Source organism: Dipodomys merriami, unplaced genomic scaffold (assembly GCF_024711535.1).
Source record: "Dipodomys merriami isolate MVZ:Mamm:240054 unplaced genomic scaffold, mDipMer1.0.p SCAF_15, whole genome shotgun sequence".
Taxonomy (NCBI): Eukaryota; Metazoa; Chordata; class Mammalia; order Rodentia; family Heteromyidae; genus Dipodomys; species Dipodomys merriami.
In genome coordinates, this window is record NW_027202826.1 from 34,819,579 (window position 1) to 34,840,002 (window position 20,424).

The 20,424-nt window shown below is 41.0% G+C and overlaps 1 protein-coding gene across 1 annotated transcript in view; it reads left to right on the plus strand.

Annotated features, from left to right (window-relative positions):
- Nucleotides 1–20,192, plus strand: part of Fat4 (FAT atypical cadherin 4) — a 168,535-nt gene extending 148,343 nt beyond the window's left edge. Inside the window, exons 11-17 of the mRNA XM_070022562.1 lie at nucleotides 3,892–4,199; nucleotides 5,081–5,166; nucleotides 6,257–6,436; nucleotides 10,067–10,191; nucleotides 11,450–11,667; nucleotides 15,479–15,740; nucleotides 17,166–20,192. Coding sequence (XP_069878663.1) covers nucleotides 3,892–4,199; nucleotides 5,081–5,166; nucleotides 6,257–6,436; nucleotides 10,067–10,191; nucleotides 11,450–11,667; nucleotides 15,479–15,740; nucleotides 17,166–19,021 — 3,035 coding nt within the window. The 3' untranslated portion in view covers nucleotides 19,022–20,192. The remainder of the gene's footprint in view (nucleotides 1–3,891; nucleotides 4,200–5,080; nucleotides 5,167–6,256; nucleotides 6,437–10,066; nucleotides 10,192–11,449; nucleotides 11,668–15,478; nucleotides 15,741–17,165) is intronic.
- The last annotated feature ends 232 nt before the right edge of the window (nucleotides 20,193–20,424 follow it).

Below are 20,424 nucleotides of genomic sequence, written 5' to 3' on the forward strand. Positions count from 1 at the left end.
CACACACACACACACACACACACATGTTTAGACTAGTGTGCTCTCTCAAAGAGTTGTTCAAGAGAATTTTGCCCAAGTAGACAGTTAGTCACCTTAGTGGAATGAAATAAAGGATTATTTTTCCAGGTCTTCACCAAATCTTACTCAATGCTGTGACTTCAAGGTCAGCTTTGGTTTCAACAACACCATGATTACACACATTTGTGCCGATTCCATTGACTTAAAACTATTCACTTCACCACACACAGCCGTCTGGAATCATCTCCAGATGACCCACATTTTTCTCTGTTGTACATTTTACCATGGTAATAAGACCTGAGCAGCGAAGCTCATTTATTTTGGTTAAAAATATAACTTCATTTTGTAGTAACCAATAAAATGTAGTCATTCATTAAAAAACAAAAATTTATGACTCTTATCCGGTTATTTTTAAGTATAACATTAAAATGGTATTATAGAGAAACAATATAAAGGTAATTATGAACCAAGTTCATGTTAGAATGATAGTGAAGTCCAGAAATTGATTTACCCAAAGTCAAAATAATGAAATTATAATTCAAGTCTGTCAAAATGACATAGTGACTAGATCTTAAGGTTAGCAACCAAAAATAATAGCTACAGAACCCTCCATTACAAATTTATTTTCTGTCTTAAATGTTTATAAGGCCGAGTGGATGGTTTACCCCCGTAATTCCATCTACTCAGGAGATGGAGATAGAAAGGCTAGCATGGAGGGGCTGGGAAGGTAGCTCAGTGGTAGAGCGCTTGCCTTGCACGCATAAGGCCTTGATTTGATTCCTCAGCACCATATAAGCAAAAAGAAAAAAGCCAGAAGTGGCGCTGTGGCTCAAGTGGTAGAGCGCTAGCCTTGAGCTGAAGAGCTGAGGAACAGCGCACAGGCCCAGAGTTCAGGCCCCACGACCAGACCCCCCCACCAAAAAAAAAAGGCTAGCATGGAAAAATATGAGACCTCTTCTCAACCAGCAAGCTGGGCAAGGTGGCATGTGTCTATAATCACAGCTACTTGGCAGCTTTAGGTAGAAGGATTGAAGTTAGAAGTCAGCCCAAGCAAATAGCACATTACCCTATCTGAAAAAAAGAAATGAATTAAAACGTGCTAGGTAGGGCCTGGCTCAAGAAGGAGACTACGTTTCTAGCAAACATAAGTTCAAACCCCATACTGGAAAACACAAATTCTTATTTGATAGTAAAATATACACCAAAAGGAAATCAGGTGCCACTTACGTCTTCTGATGCCTCTTCATTTTAATGTTCTGATTTTTTATGTTTCAATGTTTTAATGTTCTGCTTTCTCATATGGCCACAAGCAAACTTCATGGTTGCACTTTGGGAATGGTGGAAAAAGCAATTTGAGCGGATGGGGAAGGATGACTGTCAGATGACTGACAGAGGTGTTTACAGTTTGAGAAATCCTTTCACAAAGCAAAATTAATTAATGGGAAACTGAGAGAGGGTACTGCTGCAAGATTGCTACCAAATACCCCCATTTCTCCACACTGCCAATCACCCCACTTTTCCCCATTGCCAGACATCCCACCTCCCTCATGGCCAGTCACCCCAGGGACACAGAAACCACAACTATAAATTAAAGTGGGCACAGGCGGCCCATGTTCACTTTAATTTCTCCCTTCTATCTGCAAATACAAACTCGCTACTGCACTACTGGAAATCAGACATGGTCAGCTGACAAGCTAGGGAAGAAAACAAACACCTGAAATACCAATTTTTAATTTGAGACTGCAAAGAGGGCGTTAAAGGAACAAGCATTCTCCTTCTCAAACTCAATGTGGGTGAACCACATAAATAATAAGAGTTGATGGAATGCCTCAAAATAGCTGTGGGTCATTACACATGCATCCCATAAAACTGTACTTTAACTGTTGTTTTTAATTTGGGAAAAATTTGCTCTGTTTACCTTTCCATCAGTAAAAAATATGCTCTTTGGATCTGAAAAGTATTTTTAGTGGCTTAGATTTTTTAAAAAGGTTTAGAAAAAACAATGTGCTTCACACTTTACAAGAGTTGATTCTATGTAATCGTCAGTTCTTAGAATTGCATTGCTAAATACATATTATACATAAGCACAAATGCTATATATGTATATTCACATTGTGTACTTTATATAAAATTACTTCCATAAGAGATACTTATGTTTGTGAATATATGGCATTTGTTATGTACATGCACATAACAGCATACAACATTAGTGTGCATATATTATACATAATTATTATATGTTTATAAATTATTCTAATATAGAAAATTGTGGGTGCATGTCCTTCTTAGGGTAAATTTATAATTTCTTTTGACCTTCATTCTAGATTTATTTCATAGCATCCTACTTAGAAGAACGATTTAAGATGTTATTAATATCTTTAAAGGCAAGAAACAACTTTTCTATAGAAACAATAAAAACCCTTAATATTTGTAAAGGCAAGAACTATATATTCTATAAATTCTATAAATATTTTATATTTAAAATATGTATCAGTTTGACCAGCAATGTAAAGCATCTGTAGTATCTATCTATCTATGTATATATTGTTTTTAAACTATTTTTATAAACAGTTGCAACTCAATCAGAAGATTGATTTTCTCTGATAAACTAATTCAGTCATCCACTTTATTGTTGCTTTTTATTTAACTTCAGTTACTGTTCCTGAATGAAGAAATAGCATGTATATAATATAATATATAATTTAAATAAATATGTATAATTTGTTGAGGTTTTATAAATATATATGAAATGTAAATATTATGTGATAAATATGAAATTATTTTTTAAAAACATATCTGTACTATATTATATATATTTCTTTGAACTGAAATTAAAGTTTAAAATAAAGTTTTAGATAAGTAGATACAGATATAGATAAATTGATGGATGTGAATTACTTATTTGTAATGAATATAAATATTATGTCATCCTGGATAGAAAATTATAAAATAAATGACACCAGCTTTTATAGCAGCATGTAGGCTACTTGAAAGAATATTTTGATATAAAATGTATATAGTCAATGTTACTAGACTACACCAGAATATTGGACTTCAATTTTTTTTCTGTTTTCCCCATGGAAAACAGATAAACTTTGAATACTTTGTTATATAGTAGTAATGATTTTTTGAGCTTAATAATCTTCTGATTTTTAAAAAATTAATGCATTTATCAAAAAATTAAGCCAAAATGAAAATGAACAATTCTTCTCTTCACGTCGGTTAATTTTCCAACCATTTTCTGTATGCAATCTCCTAATATTTGTTGGAAAAGGACTTTTGGCAAAGCATTGTAATTTTTCATGTCACAAAAAAGATCAGCATAAGCAAATATAAAGGCTTTCACATACACAAACAACAAACAAACAAAGTTATTTAAAAGTATCCTGTTGCAAGTGATCTCCAAAGAGGGCATAAAATAAGAGATGGAATTTAAGACACTTAATGATTGCTTCCCTGATTCTGTGACCCTTAAAAATACTATGTGTATGGGGACTAAATTTATTTAACATCTTCAGTTGCAGTAAAATTGTTTTTAAGAACCATGCACTATAAAGAAAGTCTCTTGGATACTACAATATATTCCAGCCTTACAACCACAAACAAACTCATTTTGAAAATGTTTTTGCAAGGACAAAGTCACTTCAAACATGTTCCTTTACACAAAACTCTCACTTAAAAAAAATGGGACAGAATTAAAATTATTTCCAATTACATGAAAATTTATCTTCTCTGGCTTAGGCTTCAAAGAGTATCAATTTGGTCTACATCATTTTAGTTCACTATTGTAAAATGCAAACACTTTAGTCAAAATAATTTAATAAAACATGTCTGGAATTTAATGTGTCGGATGTGTCAATTTCCCATATGCAGGTGTCTTTGGCAAACACTGTGAGCTGAACAGCTATGGCTTTGAGGAGTTGTCATACATGGAATTTCCAAGCTTGGATCCCAATAACAATTATATTTATGTCAAATTTGCCACTATCAAAAGTCATGCATTATTGCTTTACAACTATGACAACCAGACTGGTGAGAGGGCTGAGTTTTTGGCTCTTGAAATTGCTGAGGAAAGACTACGGTTCTCTTATAACTTAGGCAGTGGTACATACAAGCTCACCACCATGAAGAAAGTGTCAGATGGACATTTTCACACTGTGATTGCCCGGAGAGCAGGAATGGTAAGATTTCACCTTACAATAATAATCTTATTGTCATATATCTGCTAAATTCATCCCTTAAATAAAGTATAAAAGAACCTACTAGTTGAGTGAAATTATATTTGCTACTTGACCAATTGAATTATAAACTTCAAATAAAGGCTTGCAAGTAACATTTTTCTTTTGTTCACGTGTCCCAAATAAATAAAAAGTAATAGGGACTGGTGGACCACTACTGTAATCTTAGCTACTCATGAGGCTGAGATCTAGAGGATCATGGTTTGAGCCAGCCCGGAGGAAAAAAAAATATCCAGAGAAGGCCCCTATGGGATTTTGAGTCCATTTTTAAATTTCATTTTAATTTTTTTCTACAATTCAAAACAAATGTTTGGTTAGGAACTGGCAAAATCATTACTCTCAAAACTTTTAGTCATGTATAGGGCAGAAATTTCTCAATTAACATTGAAACTGGTAGAAAAATTTGACAGGAACATTTGATCCTGAAGACTGAATGACACGAGTAACTATTTGAAAAAATCATGAATTCAATGATTTAGTTGCATCTCAAAATGTTTTTTTAAAAAAATAGCCAGGGGCCGGTGTTCTACAGTTCTGTAATCCTAATTACTCAACACATCAAGATCTGAAGCTCAGAGTTCCATGGTAGCCCAGACAGAAAAGTTTACAACATTCCATCTCCAGCAAAAAAAGGTAGACTGGCAGTGTGGCTCAAGTGGTAGACTACCAACTAAGAGTGAGAGTTGAGAGCGAGTGGGAGGCCCTGAGTTCAAGCCCAGGTAGATAGAAATAGAAGTGAATTCTGGGGAGAGCTGGTCAGAGAGGTTCCCAGGGTCAGAGTTCACCAGAGACCCACTGGTGACAATCTCATTCTCTTTCCACAGGCAGCCTCCCTAACTGTAGACTCCTGCTCTGAGAACCAGGAACCAGGGTACTGCACCGTCAGCAATGTGGCTGTCTCAGATGACTGGTGAGTGAAATTATTCTTTAGAACTTTATCTTACTTGAAATTTTAAACCACATGCCTTTTAAGTAATCATATTATTCTAAATATTACATAAATAGGTAAGATAATTCAGTCTCCTCAAAGGGATTTTCTTGTTGTCAATGAAAATAATTACTACTATAATTCTGTGTCACTTTTGTGTATTTAAAAAAAAGACACTATAGGACAGTGACGAGAAGAGTAAAATGAAATAAAACAAAGAAGTTAAATGTTGGTATGGCATAGCCACAAAATACCCAAGCCCTGAGAACAGTGTGGGTTGGGATGATAAGTCTTTTAAACACATTATCTAAAAGACTGTGTGACAATTAACATACTTTTCTTTAAATTTAAAGGCACCAGAAGCTTATAGCATTAGCTTTTCAAAAACAAGAGTGAGAGCAAAACACTCGTGGCTCATGCCTGTAATCCCAGCTACTCAAGCAGGCTATGATCTTAGGATGAAGGTTCAAAACCAGTCCAGGTATGAAAGTCTGTGAGATGCTTATCTCCAATTAGCCACCCAAAAAGCTAGAAGTGGAGGTGTGGCTCAAGTGGTAGAGTCCCAGCACAGAGCAAAAAGGTCAAATGGGACCCAGAAGCCCTGAGTTCAAGTCCCAGTACTAACACACACACACACACACACACACACACACACACACACACACACACACACACATGCACACAGACACATGTGCACATACCTATGCACACACACACACACACACTGTTAGGTAAGGTGGAGGTGACAGCAAACACAGGCCTCTTTGTGCTTTCTCTGGGGTGCACACATGTACCTTTTCCAGACAACACACTACTAGCCAATTCTTGTTAATTCAACTTGGTGACACATGTCAAACCTGCCATTGGCTTTTTGGTGGTTAATAGGTGATGAGTCCCATGACCTTTTCTGTCCAGGCTGGCTTTGAACTGCAATCCTCAGATTTCAGCATTCTGAGTTGCTAATTCCAGCCATGAGCCACCAACACCCAGCACAGGTGTTCTTTGGAAATGAGTTGTTTAACTGGAATCTACTTGGTTGTCACAAGCAGCTCTCCTCTCCTTTCTCACTCAGGACCCTGGATGTGCAGCCGAACCGCGTGACCGTGGGTGGCCTCCGATCCCTGGAGCCCATCCTGCAGAGGCCCGGGCATGTGGAAAGCCATGATTTTGTGGGTTGCATCATGGAGTTTGCAGTCAATGGGAGGCCTCTGGAGCCCAGCCAGGCCTTGGCAGTTCATGGCCTCCTAGACCAGTAAGGAGATTTTATGGCCTATATTTTAAAGGAAAAATGTAAAAGTGCATGTAATTGAGCATCAAAAAAGATGAAGTTGCTCACACCTGTAATCCTAACTACTCAGGAGGCTGTGATCTGAGGACTGTAGTTCAAAGCTTTGCTGTATAGGAAAGACTCTGGAATCCAATTAACCACCAAAAAGCCAGAAGTGGAACTATGGCTCAAGTGCTAGCCTTAAACACAAAGTTCAAGGACAACACCACATTCTTAGCTCAAACCCAGAGCTAGCACAAAAACACAACAAATGTTACATCTGTTAGTATTATCCCCACCTTTGGTCCTCAGCTCCACCGAGACCTGAGCTCCTCCCTGACCTCGAGTTTCTGCCATACAGCTGGCCATTCCCTCTCGGCCTAGGCACACACTTAACTCACTTCTGTCCTCACTTCCTTCCACCCAGACCTGCCTGCCGCTGGGATAGTGGCCTAAGCCATGTGCTCCCTCTCGCGGCGAGATATGGCCCCTCTAATAAATCTTACAATAATCTTTCTCCTGTGCTGCAACCTGCATGGTTCCCTGGGATAGTTGTGAAGGATTCCTATAGCATCTAAATCCTAAAACATATTTTTTTAATGTTTTAAGTTTTAAATATTTATTGGTAGTTGGGGTTTAATTTGGCACAAAATGCAATATTAGTTGGAAAAATTTATATTTGGACTGTATGGAAGTATAAGGCATGCACATATTTTCTTTCTTTTATTTTGGTCGTTCATGGGGCCTGAACTCTGGGCCTGGGTGCTGTCCCTCAGCTCTTCATGTCAAGTCTAGAGCACTACCACTTGAGCCACAGCGCCACTTCCGGCTTTTTTCTGCTTATTTGGTGCTGAGGAATTGAACACAGGGCCTCATGCATGCAAGGCAAGCACTCCACCGCTAAGCCACCTTCCCAGCCCCCATGCACACATTTTCTTTACCTCACCTTGCACAGTAGTTGTGGAGGCTGAATGTGGTCAGCAGGTAGGTCAGAGGGTGAAGATGGCTGTCATTTTGTGATACCTCAATGTCAGCTGTTACATGTACTTAAGACTCAGATTGACTAGGCACTAGTGGCTCACACATATAATCCTACATATTTAGAAGTGATATAATTGGGTGTTTACCTTTATTTCCTATAAACTGATAGCTTTATGTTACAAAAAGAATAAAATGTCATTACTATCATTAGTCCAGGAGTAAAGAAAAATACAAAATGGAGGTTGATAGGCATTGTTAACACTGTGGCATACTTCCTTCTATATTATTCCACTTTTAATTTCAATTTTTTTCTTCTTAAAAGTATAGCACTAGTGGTTAATGATTCTAATTCTAGTGACTCAGGAGGCTGAAATCACAGTTTGAAGGCAGCCTGGGAAGGGAAGTCTATGAGACTAGTATCTCTAATTAAGCACCAAAAAAAGCCAGAAATGGAGCCTGTGGCTCAAGTGGTAGAGTGCTAGCCTTGAACAAAAAAGTTAAGGGACAGTACCCAGGCCCTGAGTGCTGTATATAATATCACACATACTTACACACACATACATATATATATAATATGTGTGTATTTGTGTGTGTTATATAGTGGCTAGGCACTGGTGGCCTGTAATCCTACCAACTCAGAAGGCTGAGATCTGAGGATCAGTTTAAAGCCAGCTCAGCAATACGATTCTTATTATCTTCAATTATAGCAAAAAGCCAAAAGTGGATTTGTGGTTCAAGTAGTAGAGCACTAGCCTAGAGTGGGAAAAAATGAAGCAAAAACATGAGGTCTTGAGTTCACTGTCACCTGAATGCATGGATTTTTTTTCTTTATAACTTTGTTTTTTTTTTTTTAATTCAGGGCTCTGGTAACTGTCCCTAAGCTTTTTTGCATAAGGCTTGCACTCTACCACTTTAGCCACAGATCTATTTCTGGCTTTTTTAGTGGTTCATTGGTTAAGTCTCATGGACTTTCCTGTCTGGGCTAGCTTTGAACCAGAATCGTCAAATGTCAGCCATATGAGTAGCTAGGATTACAGGCAAGTGCCTGGTATCTGTTGCTTTTACATTTATGCCTGCAACAATAACTTGAACGTGAACAGGCATTCTTCTATTGTGTGAGTAGCTTGTGGACATGTTTAATCAAATTAAGCTGTTTAGCCTGGCACCAGTGGCTCAACACCTACAATTCTAGCTACTGAGGAGGCTGAGATCTATGAGGATTGAGGTTCAAAGCCAACCTGGGCAGGGAAGTCTTGTCTCTCCAATTAACTATAAAAAGCTGGAAATGGTGCTGTGACTCAAGCGGTAGAACAGTAGCTTTGCGCACAAAAGCTCAGGGACAATTCCCAGGCCCTGAATTCAAACCCCAGGGTGGGCACACACACACAAAATCTAATCAAACTCTGGATGCTGGATTCTGGTAAGTAAAAGATTTCATTGACCATGTTATGCTGTTTTAGAAAGAGCTAATTTAAGCCAGGCACTGATGGCTTACACCTGTAAATCCTACCTACTTAAGATGCTGAGATGCAGAGAATTGAAATTGAAGCTAACCCAGGAAGAATAGTCCAGAAAACTCCATCTCCAAGGAATCAGCAAAATGCTGAAATGAAGGCTCTGTTCATGCTCAAATGTTGAGCACCAGTTGTGAGCAAGCAAGTTGAGCCAATGCAAAGCCAAAACTAGCTAGGACAGAAAGGTCCATAAGACTCCATTTCCAAAAACAAAAAACAAAAAATAGGCCTAAAAGCATGGTTCAGGTTGTAGAGTACCATGCATATGAGCTCAAGCCTGAGTTTGAACCTCAGTATTGCCTTCACAAACTATGTATTTAATAGAAATCATTACCTGGTTTGTTATTGCTTTATAAGATTTTTTAAATTAAATCCTCTCTTTAATATGAAGAAAATTATATGTTACAAGATTTCAATGTTGTAAGTTGAACTTAATAACCGAGTCTTGGAAGTTAAGTAGGTTAATTAGTTCATCTTAGTTTTCTCTTCTTTTGATTTTACCTTTTTTCTGGTCCTGGGGCTTGGACTCAAGGCCTGGGCTCTGTCTCTGAGCCTCTCTGTGCTTAAGGCTAGTGTTTTACCACTTGCGCCACAGTGCCACTTCTGGCTTTTTTTTTTTTTTTTTTTTTTTTTTTGTAGTTTATTGAAGGTAAGAGTCTCATGGACTTTCCTGTCCAGGCTGACTTTGAACTGTGATCTTCAGATCTCAGCCATGGTGAACTACTGGCACCTGGTATAAGTTCATCTTTGTGTGTGTGTGTGTGTGTGTGTGTGTGTGTGTGTGTGTGTGTGTGTGTGTGTGTGTGCATGCGTGCCAGCACTGGTTCTCAAACTCAGGGCCTGGGTGCTATCATTGAGCCATTTTTTGTGTGTGCTTAATTCTAGTGCTCTACCACCTGGTCCACAGCTCCCCTTCCCACTTTTTGGCGGTTAATTGGAGATAAGAATCCTACAGACCTTCATGCCCAGGCTGGCTTTGAGCTATGGGTCTCAGATCTCAGCTCCTCATTAGGATTATAGGTGTAAGCCACTGGTGCCCACCTAGCTCATCTATTTTTTTTTTATCAACCTCTTCCTTCCTGTTTGTATTTCATGGTTCTTCACTGTGCTTTTATTCCAGATGCCCCAGACTGGAAGGAGCCTGCACACGCACGCCTTGCCAGCATGGTGGCACCTGCGTGGACCACTGGTCCTGGCAGCAGTGTCGCTGCAGAGAGGGCCTGGCTGGGAAATACTGTGAGAAATGTAGGTGTCCAGCCCTGCTCACTGGGAACATATGCATCTGAATACACCACTGCGTCAGTAGAGCCAGGCCCTCATATTAAACATGCCTTCTTTCAACATACAACAGTTTGTCAAATACAGTGACATATTTAATTAGTTTCTTCAAATGAAAAAGAGTGACACCTTTGAAAGAATTGTCACTGCATCTGACTCTTTCTGAATATATTATTACTTTGTGTGTTCAGGAATGCTAAGAATTTTAAAAGAATTTTCAGGTGGTGCTGTATTGTTGCTTATCATCTAGGGATATTTCTCTAGTTATTTCTTTAGTGGATTTACTTAATATGCATTATTTATAATATATGATATGTTATATATATATTTACCATATATATTTGTATATATGGGTATTAGATATATCCACTAAATCATTGAGTACTGAACTAAAACTAGCACACAACAGCCACAAAATCTATGAAAGGCAAGATATCCATTTTAATTTGCAGTGAACTAATTCATTTTGAATAATAATTTAAATTCTTTCATTAGTTCTTGTCTTTTATGCTCTGATTTTCTTGTCATAAAGACAGTAATAATATCCAAACCATCATTAGAAAATGAAGTTTGGTGGTTTCCAGCTGTATATTACATTAGCAAACTCTAATGGGCCCTCTTTCATTAAGATTATATATATATCCACATATATAATTTTTTCAAGTAAATTTTTAGTACTTAATTCAGTGGAAGTGTCTGATATCTGTTTGTGTATGTGTCAGTCCTGGGGCTTAATTCTAGGGCCTTGAACTTTGTGCTCAAGGCTGACACTTGAGCCACAGCTCTACTGTGAGCTTTTTGGTTGCTTATTGGAGGTAAGAATCTCATGAACTTTTCTGCCAGGGCTGGCTCTGAACCTTGATCCTGAGGTCTCAGACTCCTGAGTAGCTAGGATTACAGGCGTGAGCCAAGGAATTTTTAAGTGCATATTTTCAGCACTTGAATATATGCTGAAATTACTATTGTCCTTTGTATTAATTTTTTGTCAGCATAGAAAGTGCTCCAATAGAAGGAAACCTGATAGTGATGGCTTTTGGGCGGTGAAAGGGTTGTGTATTAGAGGGGGTGAGGTTGAATGGAGTCCAGCATATATAGGCATGGAGCGTGGAGATACAACAATGACATTCCCATTACCACCACCACCCTTGCTTTATAACTGAAAGAAAGTGTTGCCAGAAATGGGTTATATATGAGACTCATTTTTCTGCTCTTCTCTGTCTTTCAGCTATTACTCCAGACACAGCCTTGTCTTTAGAAGGCAAAGGACGTCTGGATTACCACATGAGCCAGAATGAGAAGAGGGAGCATCTGCTGAGGCAGAGCCTGCGAGGGGCCCCAGTGGAACCTTATGGTGTCAACAGTCTGGAAGTCAAATTCAGGACAAGAAGTGAGAATGGAATTTTAATCCACATCCAAGAAAGCAGCAACTACACAACAGTGAAGGTAGGATGAACGCTTATGGTGACTTCATCATGGCGGTAGTAGGGGACTGCCCATGGCATCACTCACCTCTTACAGTGTCTAGACTTTTCTTTGCAAGTTCTTAGAGGGATCACCAAGCCAGGACTCCAAGCATCAGCCAGAGCAACAGAGCTCAGAAAAAATTGCTTTCTAAACAACTTAGTATTGGTTGACAGTAGAGAACTATGCAGGATAGGAAAGCACAAATCTTTATTGCAAAGCTCATAATCAATCCCAGCTTCTCAGAAGGCTGAGATTTGAGGATTTGGTTCAAAGCAAGTCTAGTCTGGGCAGAAAAGTTCATGAGACTCATTATCTCCAACTGGCCAGCGAAAAGCCAGAAGTGGAGGTATGGCTTAAGTGGTAGAGTGCTAAACTTGAGTGAAAAACCAAGCAAGAGCAAGAGACCCTGATTTCAAGACCAATTATGGGCTTTGTGGGAGTCTATTTTTCTTGATTAAATTTTTAATAGTGGGGCTTTGCCTAGCTTTAAGCAAAGCAAAGGAAAACCATACAGCGCTGACTTGTAGAATTGAAACTCCCCCCAAAATTGTACAGCTATATTAAAAAAAGACATGCTGTGGTTTTGAAATAGAAAGCTCATCCCTTGCCCCCACTACAAATTAAACATGAAGAGTAGGTTGTTTGTTATATGATTAGAGTAAATATTCCAGATTAAGATTCTAGAACCTTATTCAGGAGTATATGTTCAAGTCAGAAGCTAGGCAAACTATGAAATTACCTATATGTGAAATTTCTTGAAAGCAGTTCACCTCATCTCTCCAAATAATGTTAAAGCATTAGCTGTATAATTTTACATGCCAACAATTATATATAAATTTTAGTAAATTATTTATATTTGTGTGTGTCATTAATTGGGCCTGAAATCAGGACTGGGTGCTTTTTTTACTCAAACTATACTTTACCACTTGAGCTCTTTCTTTAAAAATATTTTTTATTTAGTTTTAAGTAGCTATACAGAGGGGTTTCACATTCCCCATGTCAGTTTGTGAGTGCAATGCATCTCTATTGAAGCCCTCCCCTTCCATCTCCTCCCTCATCTCTCCTAACCTCACCCAACCCTCAAGTGACTGGGTTCCATTTTCACAAATGCACATTGAATATGATGACTCTATTTGCGCACTTGTCCTCTCTCCATCATTCTCCTACATGTGGAGCACTTTAATAATCCTCAGTGTTGGACAATATCTTTGCTCCAAAGCAGTTCTGTTGTTTCTCTAAGTTTATTTAGATAAATGCAGATATAGGGTAAATTATATATTCTCAGATCTATGGATTTCAAACTAAATAAATTAATAAACATATAAACAGCAGCAAAACATCATGATAGTATTTGGAACATTAGGAAGGCTGTGTTAGGTGGAGTGCTGCAAGAGAGAAGATAAACATTAAAAACATTAGTGTGGGAAGTTCTCTTCTTGTCAGTCTGTTTATACATTTGGCATATGGAAAATGCCCTTCTAACAGACATTCATTGATGGAGAGATACATAGGAGAGACACACAGCTGGGTGAAAAACCATTCTTATCAAAAAGGATTGACTTTTCTGATCACTAGTTGCTCCTACCTACAAGTCTAGATACTCAGGAAGCTGAGATCTGTTGAGCCCAGTTCAAAGCCAGCCTGGGGAGATGAATCCAAGAGAGTCATATCTCTAATTAGCCAGTAAAATGTCAGAAGAGGAATTGTGGTTCAAGTGGTAAAGCACCAGATTTGAGTAAAAAAGCTAAGCAAAACTGTGAAGCCTTGAGTTCAAGCCCTGGTACCAACACAAGAAAAAAGACATTGCTGTTTCTATCATGTATCCTTACTTGCTGTTCACTGTTATAATTATGTTAAATGTTATTTAACTTCAATTCCTCTATCTTTTCTGCTATGTGAATTTGGTATTGATACACACACACACACACACACACACACACACACACACACACACACACACACATTCTATCTGGAAAGAGTCTTTCATAAAACATTACTATATGACCAACGTACGTAAATGCATTCGGCATATTTTGCATGAAGTACCAATGTGCTGATTTGGAGCTCTCCCAGATGCCTACATTTCATGGAGAAACAGCATTTGATCTGAGTCACACGGTGAACAGCTCTGTCTTTCCATTTCCTCTATTCAAGGCAGGGTGCCACTCACACTAGCGCCAAGACACCAGCTTTATCTGGCAGTGGAATGGTACTATGCTCCCTGAAACAAATGTTCATCTAGCTCATGAATTATTCCATTTTTTAAATTGGTCTACTCATAGGGAAGGGAGCTTGGTGGCTGCTCGCAGGAGCAGGGCATCTGTGTCTTCTGGGTTTCTCTGGGGAGGGGAGGTAAACTAACACCTTAGGAAACATGAAAAAGCAAACCCAACCCAAAAAGTCATCTAGCCTTCCATGACCAACAAGTCATTATTTGCTCTTCAGTTTTATTCCAAGAAATGTTATAGCCTAGCTATTTAGTTGGTTGAGAGCTGAGGATCACTCTCTGAAGCTAGCCTAGGGAGAAAAGCCCCAGAGACTCCTACCTCCAATTAACCAGCAAAATGCTGGAAGTGGAGCTGTAGCTCAAGTGGTAGAGCATCAGCACTGAATGGAAAGGCTAAGGAATAAGTGCCCAGGCCCTGAGTTCAAGACATAGCTCCTACACATATACATGTACCAAAAAGAAACACATCATTTCTTTCTTAAAATTATTATACACATCATTTCTTTCTTAAATTTCCAATGGGTAATAGATGAGAGGGCAAAGAATTTATTTTGGTCTTGATTTTTCCAACTATACTTCTTTTATACTGAGTACTCATTTTATATCTTGCAAGTGATAATAGCATTTTTGATGGCATAGGCTATTTGTCAAACTAGACAAATAAAATACATAAAATATTTGATATTGAAATAGAGTATTCCCAAAAGATGTTATTTATCTAAATAGCTATTCACTCCATTATTAAATCGTGTTCTTATAAAATAATTCTGTGCATCTCAAGAAGCTAAATATAGACAAAAGTTATTGATGGAGAATATGAAGAACAATTGCATTCAATTTCTTGTTCAAAAGTTATTATATAAGCCAGTTGCTGGTGATTAATGATTGTAATCCTAGCAGTTCAAGAGCATGAGAACCTGAGTTCAAACCCTAGTCCCAATACACATACACACACACAGTTATTACTTAAGATTTGCACACTGTGTTATACTTTACAAATTAGGACCATACTAATGCTCAAACAATGTATTCGAAGAGTAGCTTCAGTAATGCAAATATAAATGTAAAATGTAAAAAAAGAAAACTACTGAAAACACTAAATAGTAAGTTACTACCTAAAATTGCAGAAGATACATGCTAACACCGTCTAATACTAGCAGAGATACTTTCTTTATGCAGACTGCTTAGATGAATCAGTCTTTTAAAAATTCAATTCTAAAGCTGGCTGCCAATGGCTCATGACTATAATTCTAGCTACTCAGGAGGCTGGGATCTAAGTATCACAGTTCAAAGCCAGCCTGGGCAAGAAAGCTCAAGAGACTCTTATCTCTAATGAAAAAGCCAGAAGTAGAGCTGTGGCTTGAGTGGTAGGTAGAGTACTACCACTATGAGCAAAAATGCCCATAGACAGCTTCCAGGTCTTGAGTAAAAGTCACAGGACTGGCATGTACACACGCACGCATGCACACATGTACACACACACACACACAGATTCAGTTCTATAAGTTTGTATATTTAAACATGTATTTCATTTGGTCTTATTTTTAATTAATTTTTTGACAGATCAAGAATGGGAAAGTACATTTCACTTCTGATGCAGGGATTGCTGGGAAAGTGGAGAGAAATATTCCTGAAGTTTATGTTGCGGATGGACACTGGCATACTTTCTTAATTGGGAAGAATGGAAGTGCCACGGTATTGTCCATTGACAGAATGTATAGCAGAGATATCCTTCACCCCACTCAGGATTTTGGTGGTCTCGATGTGCTCACCATATCTCTTGGTGGAATTCCACCCAACCAAGCTCACAGAGATGCCCAAACAGGTAATTGCTTGAGTAAAGCCATGAAAGAAAGGGAAAAAACATGTTCTCAGTTGGGAATTTTTGTGATGAAGCAGGTAGAATTTGCTTACTTAACAGGAACTCCCAACTCAGGATGATTTGTTGCAATAAAGGGTTTTGCAAAAGTAGCACCAGTGAAGATGGCTTTAAGACCACCTCAAGTGCATTTAGAACGTTTAGAAACAATAAATGCCGGCCATCATCTCCTTTATTCACTTATATCTATTCTACCAAGGTCATAATTCACCCGTTTTTATGCTTTGCTTGTCTGCTGAGCTGGTGTTTACTCATTCCTGAATTCATAATTATGCTGTCCATGGGGCATGTGAGAAAAGGGAGACAAATGTTAATCAAACCCTTACACAAATCAATATAGTATTTTAACTTAACAAAAATGATGTGAAGGATGGATGCAAAGTAGTAAGAGAACGTGAAGGAAGTAATGGAAACCTTTGTACACTTAAATGTGAATGATGAAGCCAGGTGCTGGTGATTATGCCTGAAATATTTGCTATTCAGGATGCTGAGAAATCAGATGGCAGTTCAAACCAGCCTGAACAGAAAAGACTCTTATCTTCAGCTAACCAGAAAAGAAGCTATAAGTGGAGATGTGGCTCAAGTGATAGAGCACTAGCCTTAAGCCAGAAAGCTCAGTAAGTGTCCACCCCCTGAGTTCATGCCCTAGGACCCCACAAAAAAAAGTAGACAAAGGAAAGAGACATGATGTGTTCTAGAAAGTTAAATGAATCACTAGTGTTTTTTTTTCATGCTTGGGTGTTCCACCCACTCTGTTGATATTGCATGACCTTGTAGCTGAACATGTTGGCCTACTTTTTTTTTTGGTATGTTGCTGTTGTTAGTGATTAAAAAATAATTTGGATTGTGTGCCATGTTCCCTTCAAGGGGCTTGATCTCAAAAGCCTTGTGTTCTGACTTGGCTTTTTCCACTCAAGACTGGTGCTCTACTACTTGAGCCACACCTCCAGTTCCAACTTATGGCTGGTTAATTAGAGTTTTCCTTGGGCTGGCTTTGAACAGTTATCCATCTCAGCCCCCTGAATAGCTCAGATTACAGGGTGAGCCACCAGCACCCAGAATTGGATTTAGTTCTAAGTAGCAATTTAAAGTACACAGATTACAAAAGCAGAGCCAGAACATGATTAAACCGAGCAAGAGAGAGATTGAAGACACTGAAGTCTGTTTGGCTAATTCCTAAGGCTTCAGGTGGTATAAACCAGTCCCTTCTGCACTTTGGGAAACTTTACTCACCCTGCTGACTCAACTCGCATGGATTTCCGATCTTTTAGCTGGAGGGCGGAATTAACTCTAGTTTCTAAGGATCCGGTATGGGCGGCTTCTCAGGATGTGATTGGGCCGCTTCTCAGCTTCCGTTACTCTTCCTTGCAGGGCTCAGCGGCTGCATTGCTTGGGTGTTATATGGAGGTGAAAGTCTCCCTTTCAGCGGGAAGCACAGCTTGGCCTCCATCTCGAAAACAGATCCCTCGGTGAAGATCGGCTGTCGCGGGCCCAACATCTGTGCCAGCAACCCCTGCTGGGGCGACCTGCTGTGCCTGAACCAGTGGTATGCATACAAGTGCGTTCCTCCCGGGGACTGCGCCTCCCACCCATGCCAGAATGGGGGCAGCTGCGAGCCTGGCCTCGTCTCGGATTTCACCTGCAGCTGCCCTGAGTCGCACACGGGGCGGACCTGTGAGACCGTGGTGGCCTGCCTGGGCATCCTGTGTCCCCAGGGCAAAGTGTGCAAGGCTGGGAGTCACGGAGGGCACGTGTGCGTGTTGAGCCCCAGCCCGGAGGAGATCTCGCTCCCCCTGTGGGCCGTGCCCGCCATCGTGGGCAGCTGCGCCACCGTCCTCGCCTTCCTGGTCCTCAGCCTCATAGTGTGCAATCAGTGCCGAGGGAAGAAAGGCAAGAGTCCAAAGCAGGACAAGAAACCGAAGGAGAAGAAGAAGAAGAAAAAGAAGAAAGGCAGCGAGAACGTCGCTTTCGATGACCCAGACAACATCCCTTCCTACGCGGACGACCTGACAGTGAGAAAGCAGCCCGAGGGGAACCCCAAGCCGGACATCATCGAGCGGGAGAACCCCTATCTCATCTACGACGAGACGGGGCTCCCCCACGGTGCGGAGACCGTGCCCAGCGCGCCCCTGGCCTCCCCGGAGCAGGAGATCGAGCACTATGACATCGACAATGCCAGCAGCATCGCGCCCTCGGACGCCGACATCATCCAGCACTACAAGCAGTTCCGCAGCCACACGCCCAAGTTCTCCATCCAGAGGCACAGCCCGCTGGGCTTCGCCCGGCAGTCCCCCATGCCCCTGGGCGCCAGCAGCCTCACCTACCAGCCCTCCTACGGGCCCGGGCTGAGAAGCGGCTCGCTCAGCCACTCGGCTTGTCCCACCCCCAACCCTCTGTCTCGACACAGCCCAGCGCCTTTCTCCAAATCATCTACTTTCTACAGTAACAGCCCAGCCAGGGAGCTCCATCTTCCTCTGAGAGATGGAAACACGTTGGAAATGCACGACACCTGCCAACCTGGCCTTTTCAACTATGCCACGAGGCTGGGGAGGAGGAGCAAGAGTCCGCAGGCCATGGTGGCTCACGGCTCCAGACCCGGGAGTCGCCTCAAGCAGCCGATCGGGCAGATTCCGCTGGACTCCTCCCCGCCGGTGGGACTCTCCATCGAAGAGGTGGAGAGGCTGAACACCCCGCGCCCGCGGAACCCCAGCATCTGCAGTGCCGACCACGGGAGGTCCTCTTCAGAGGAGGACTGCCGACGCCCGCTGTCCAGAACCCGGAACCCGGCCGACGGTATTCCGGCTCCGGAGTCTTCCTCCGACAGCGACTCGCACGAGTCCTTCACCTGCTCGGAGATGGAGTACGACCGCGAGAAGCCGATGGCCTACATGTCCAGGGTGCCCAAGCTCTCCCAGGTCAACGAGTCGGACGCCGATGACGAGGACAACTACGGCGCCAGGCTGAAGCCTCGGCGGTTCCACGGGCGCCGGGCGGAGGGCGGCCCCGCGGGGCCCCAGGCGGCAGCCGCGGGCGACGGCACGCTGAGGCCGGGCCAGCCGGCGGGCGGCTTCAGCTGGGACAGCCTCCTGAGCTGGGGGCCCGGCTTCGGCCACTATGCTGACGTCTTCATCGACTTGGCGTCTCTCCCAGAAAAGGCGGCGGGCAAAGAGGAAGCCGGGGCCGCGAAGCCCGGCTCCGCGGAGGGCGAGGCGGAGCAGCGCGCGTGAGGCGCCCGGCCCGGCCGGGGAGGGGGAAGCCAGAACCCCCGACCCGCGGGGCGATCGCGGACCGAGTGTGTACCCCACTCACAGAGGGCCCTCGGAGGCCCTCGGTGGATGGACGCGTGGAAGAGCAAACCCCAGGCTGCTGAGACAGACTCGAAATGACTCCTAATTTAATCCTGTTCCGTTGTATTTTTTGCCTGCATGCGTGGTGTTTGGTAACCAGTCACATAGCTTGCAACGTTGGGCAAGTTTGGCTGATGAATCAGTGTTTGGTTGTTGTGATTTTTCTTTTTGGGGGGTTAATGAGTAACGGTTACCATTACAGAAATGGCGGGGGATGTGGTAGGGTTTCCATTGTGTTGTTATGATTACGTTTTACATGGCAAGATCCTTGAGATGCAGCCCGGCCCTTGTAAAGTATAGAAAAAAGCTTTCCACTTGTTTTGTGGAAGACTACGTATTAACACTTTTCAGAACTAGAGCTTGCGTATTCAGTGGTGCTTAGAAATGGTTCAGTTTGCTTGCGTGTAATGGGACATTGGGTACTGAAGTTAAGTCAGCACTTTCATGCTTTCTGACGAAAGGGTGTTCAAACATGCGCACCTCTCTGTGGATCAGTTGCGGCCCTCTGACTTTTCCTCGCTCTTCCACGAGGAACCAAGGACTGTATTCTGTCCCCAAACATGGCTACCTTCCTAGTGTGAAACCTTTAAAAGTTATTTATTGAAATAAAAAAGTTCTATGCTTTTAACATTTAACAAATTGAATTAAACAAAGCTATGATTGGACTGACATTTTCCATCCATTTAGCATTCACCCCAAGTACCCAGGTTTTAAAAAAATAATTTATGTAAAGTCCAATTGCAATACTTTTTACTTCCTGTGATTTTTGTAGATCATGTTTTTAATACTGTGTGTAAAGTCTTTTTTATTTTTGTTTTTGTTTTTTTACACCTGAGCTGTGTTTTTGATAGATATTTTCCTATGCCTAATGATTTTCTTACTTTCAGGGAAGGTAAGAAAAGACTTTTTTTATATTTGTTACTTATGTAACATTCCTATTTTCCACATTTTTGATATTTGTAACATATGGTATGCCTTTCTACTTTGTAAATGCCAACAATAGAATTAAATATTTATTTAAAATACATTGTATTCATGTCCTGTACTTGTTAATAGGGACTGTTATATTGAATTTAGTGGGACAGCAGCACTTAAAAACTGAAATAGTACCATAGTGGCTCATGTTTGTAATCCTAGCTACTCAGGAGATAGAGATCTGAGGATCATGGTTCAAAGCCAGGTTAAGCGAGAAAGTCTTCAGTTAACCAGCAAAAATAAATAATCAGTCAATTAAGTGAAGATGTGGCTCAAACGGTAAAGTGCTAGCCTTGTGCAAAATAGCA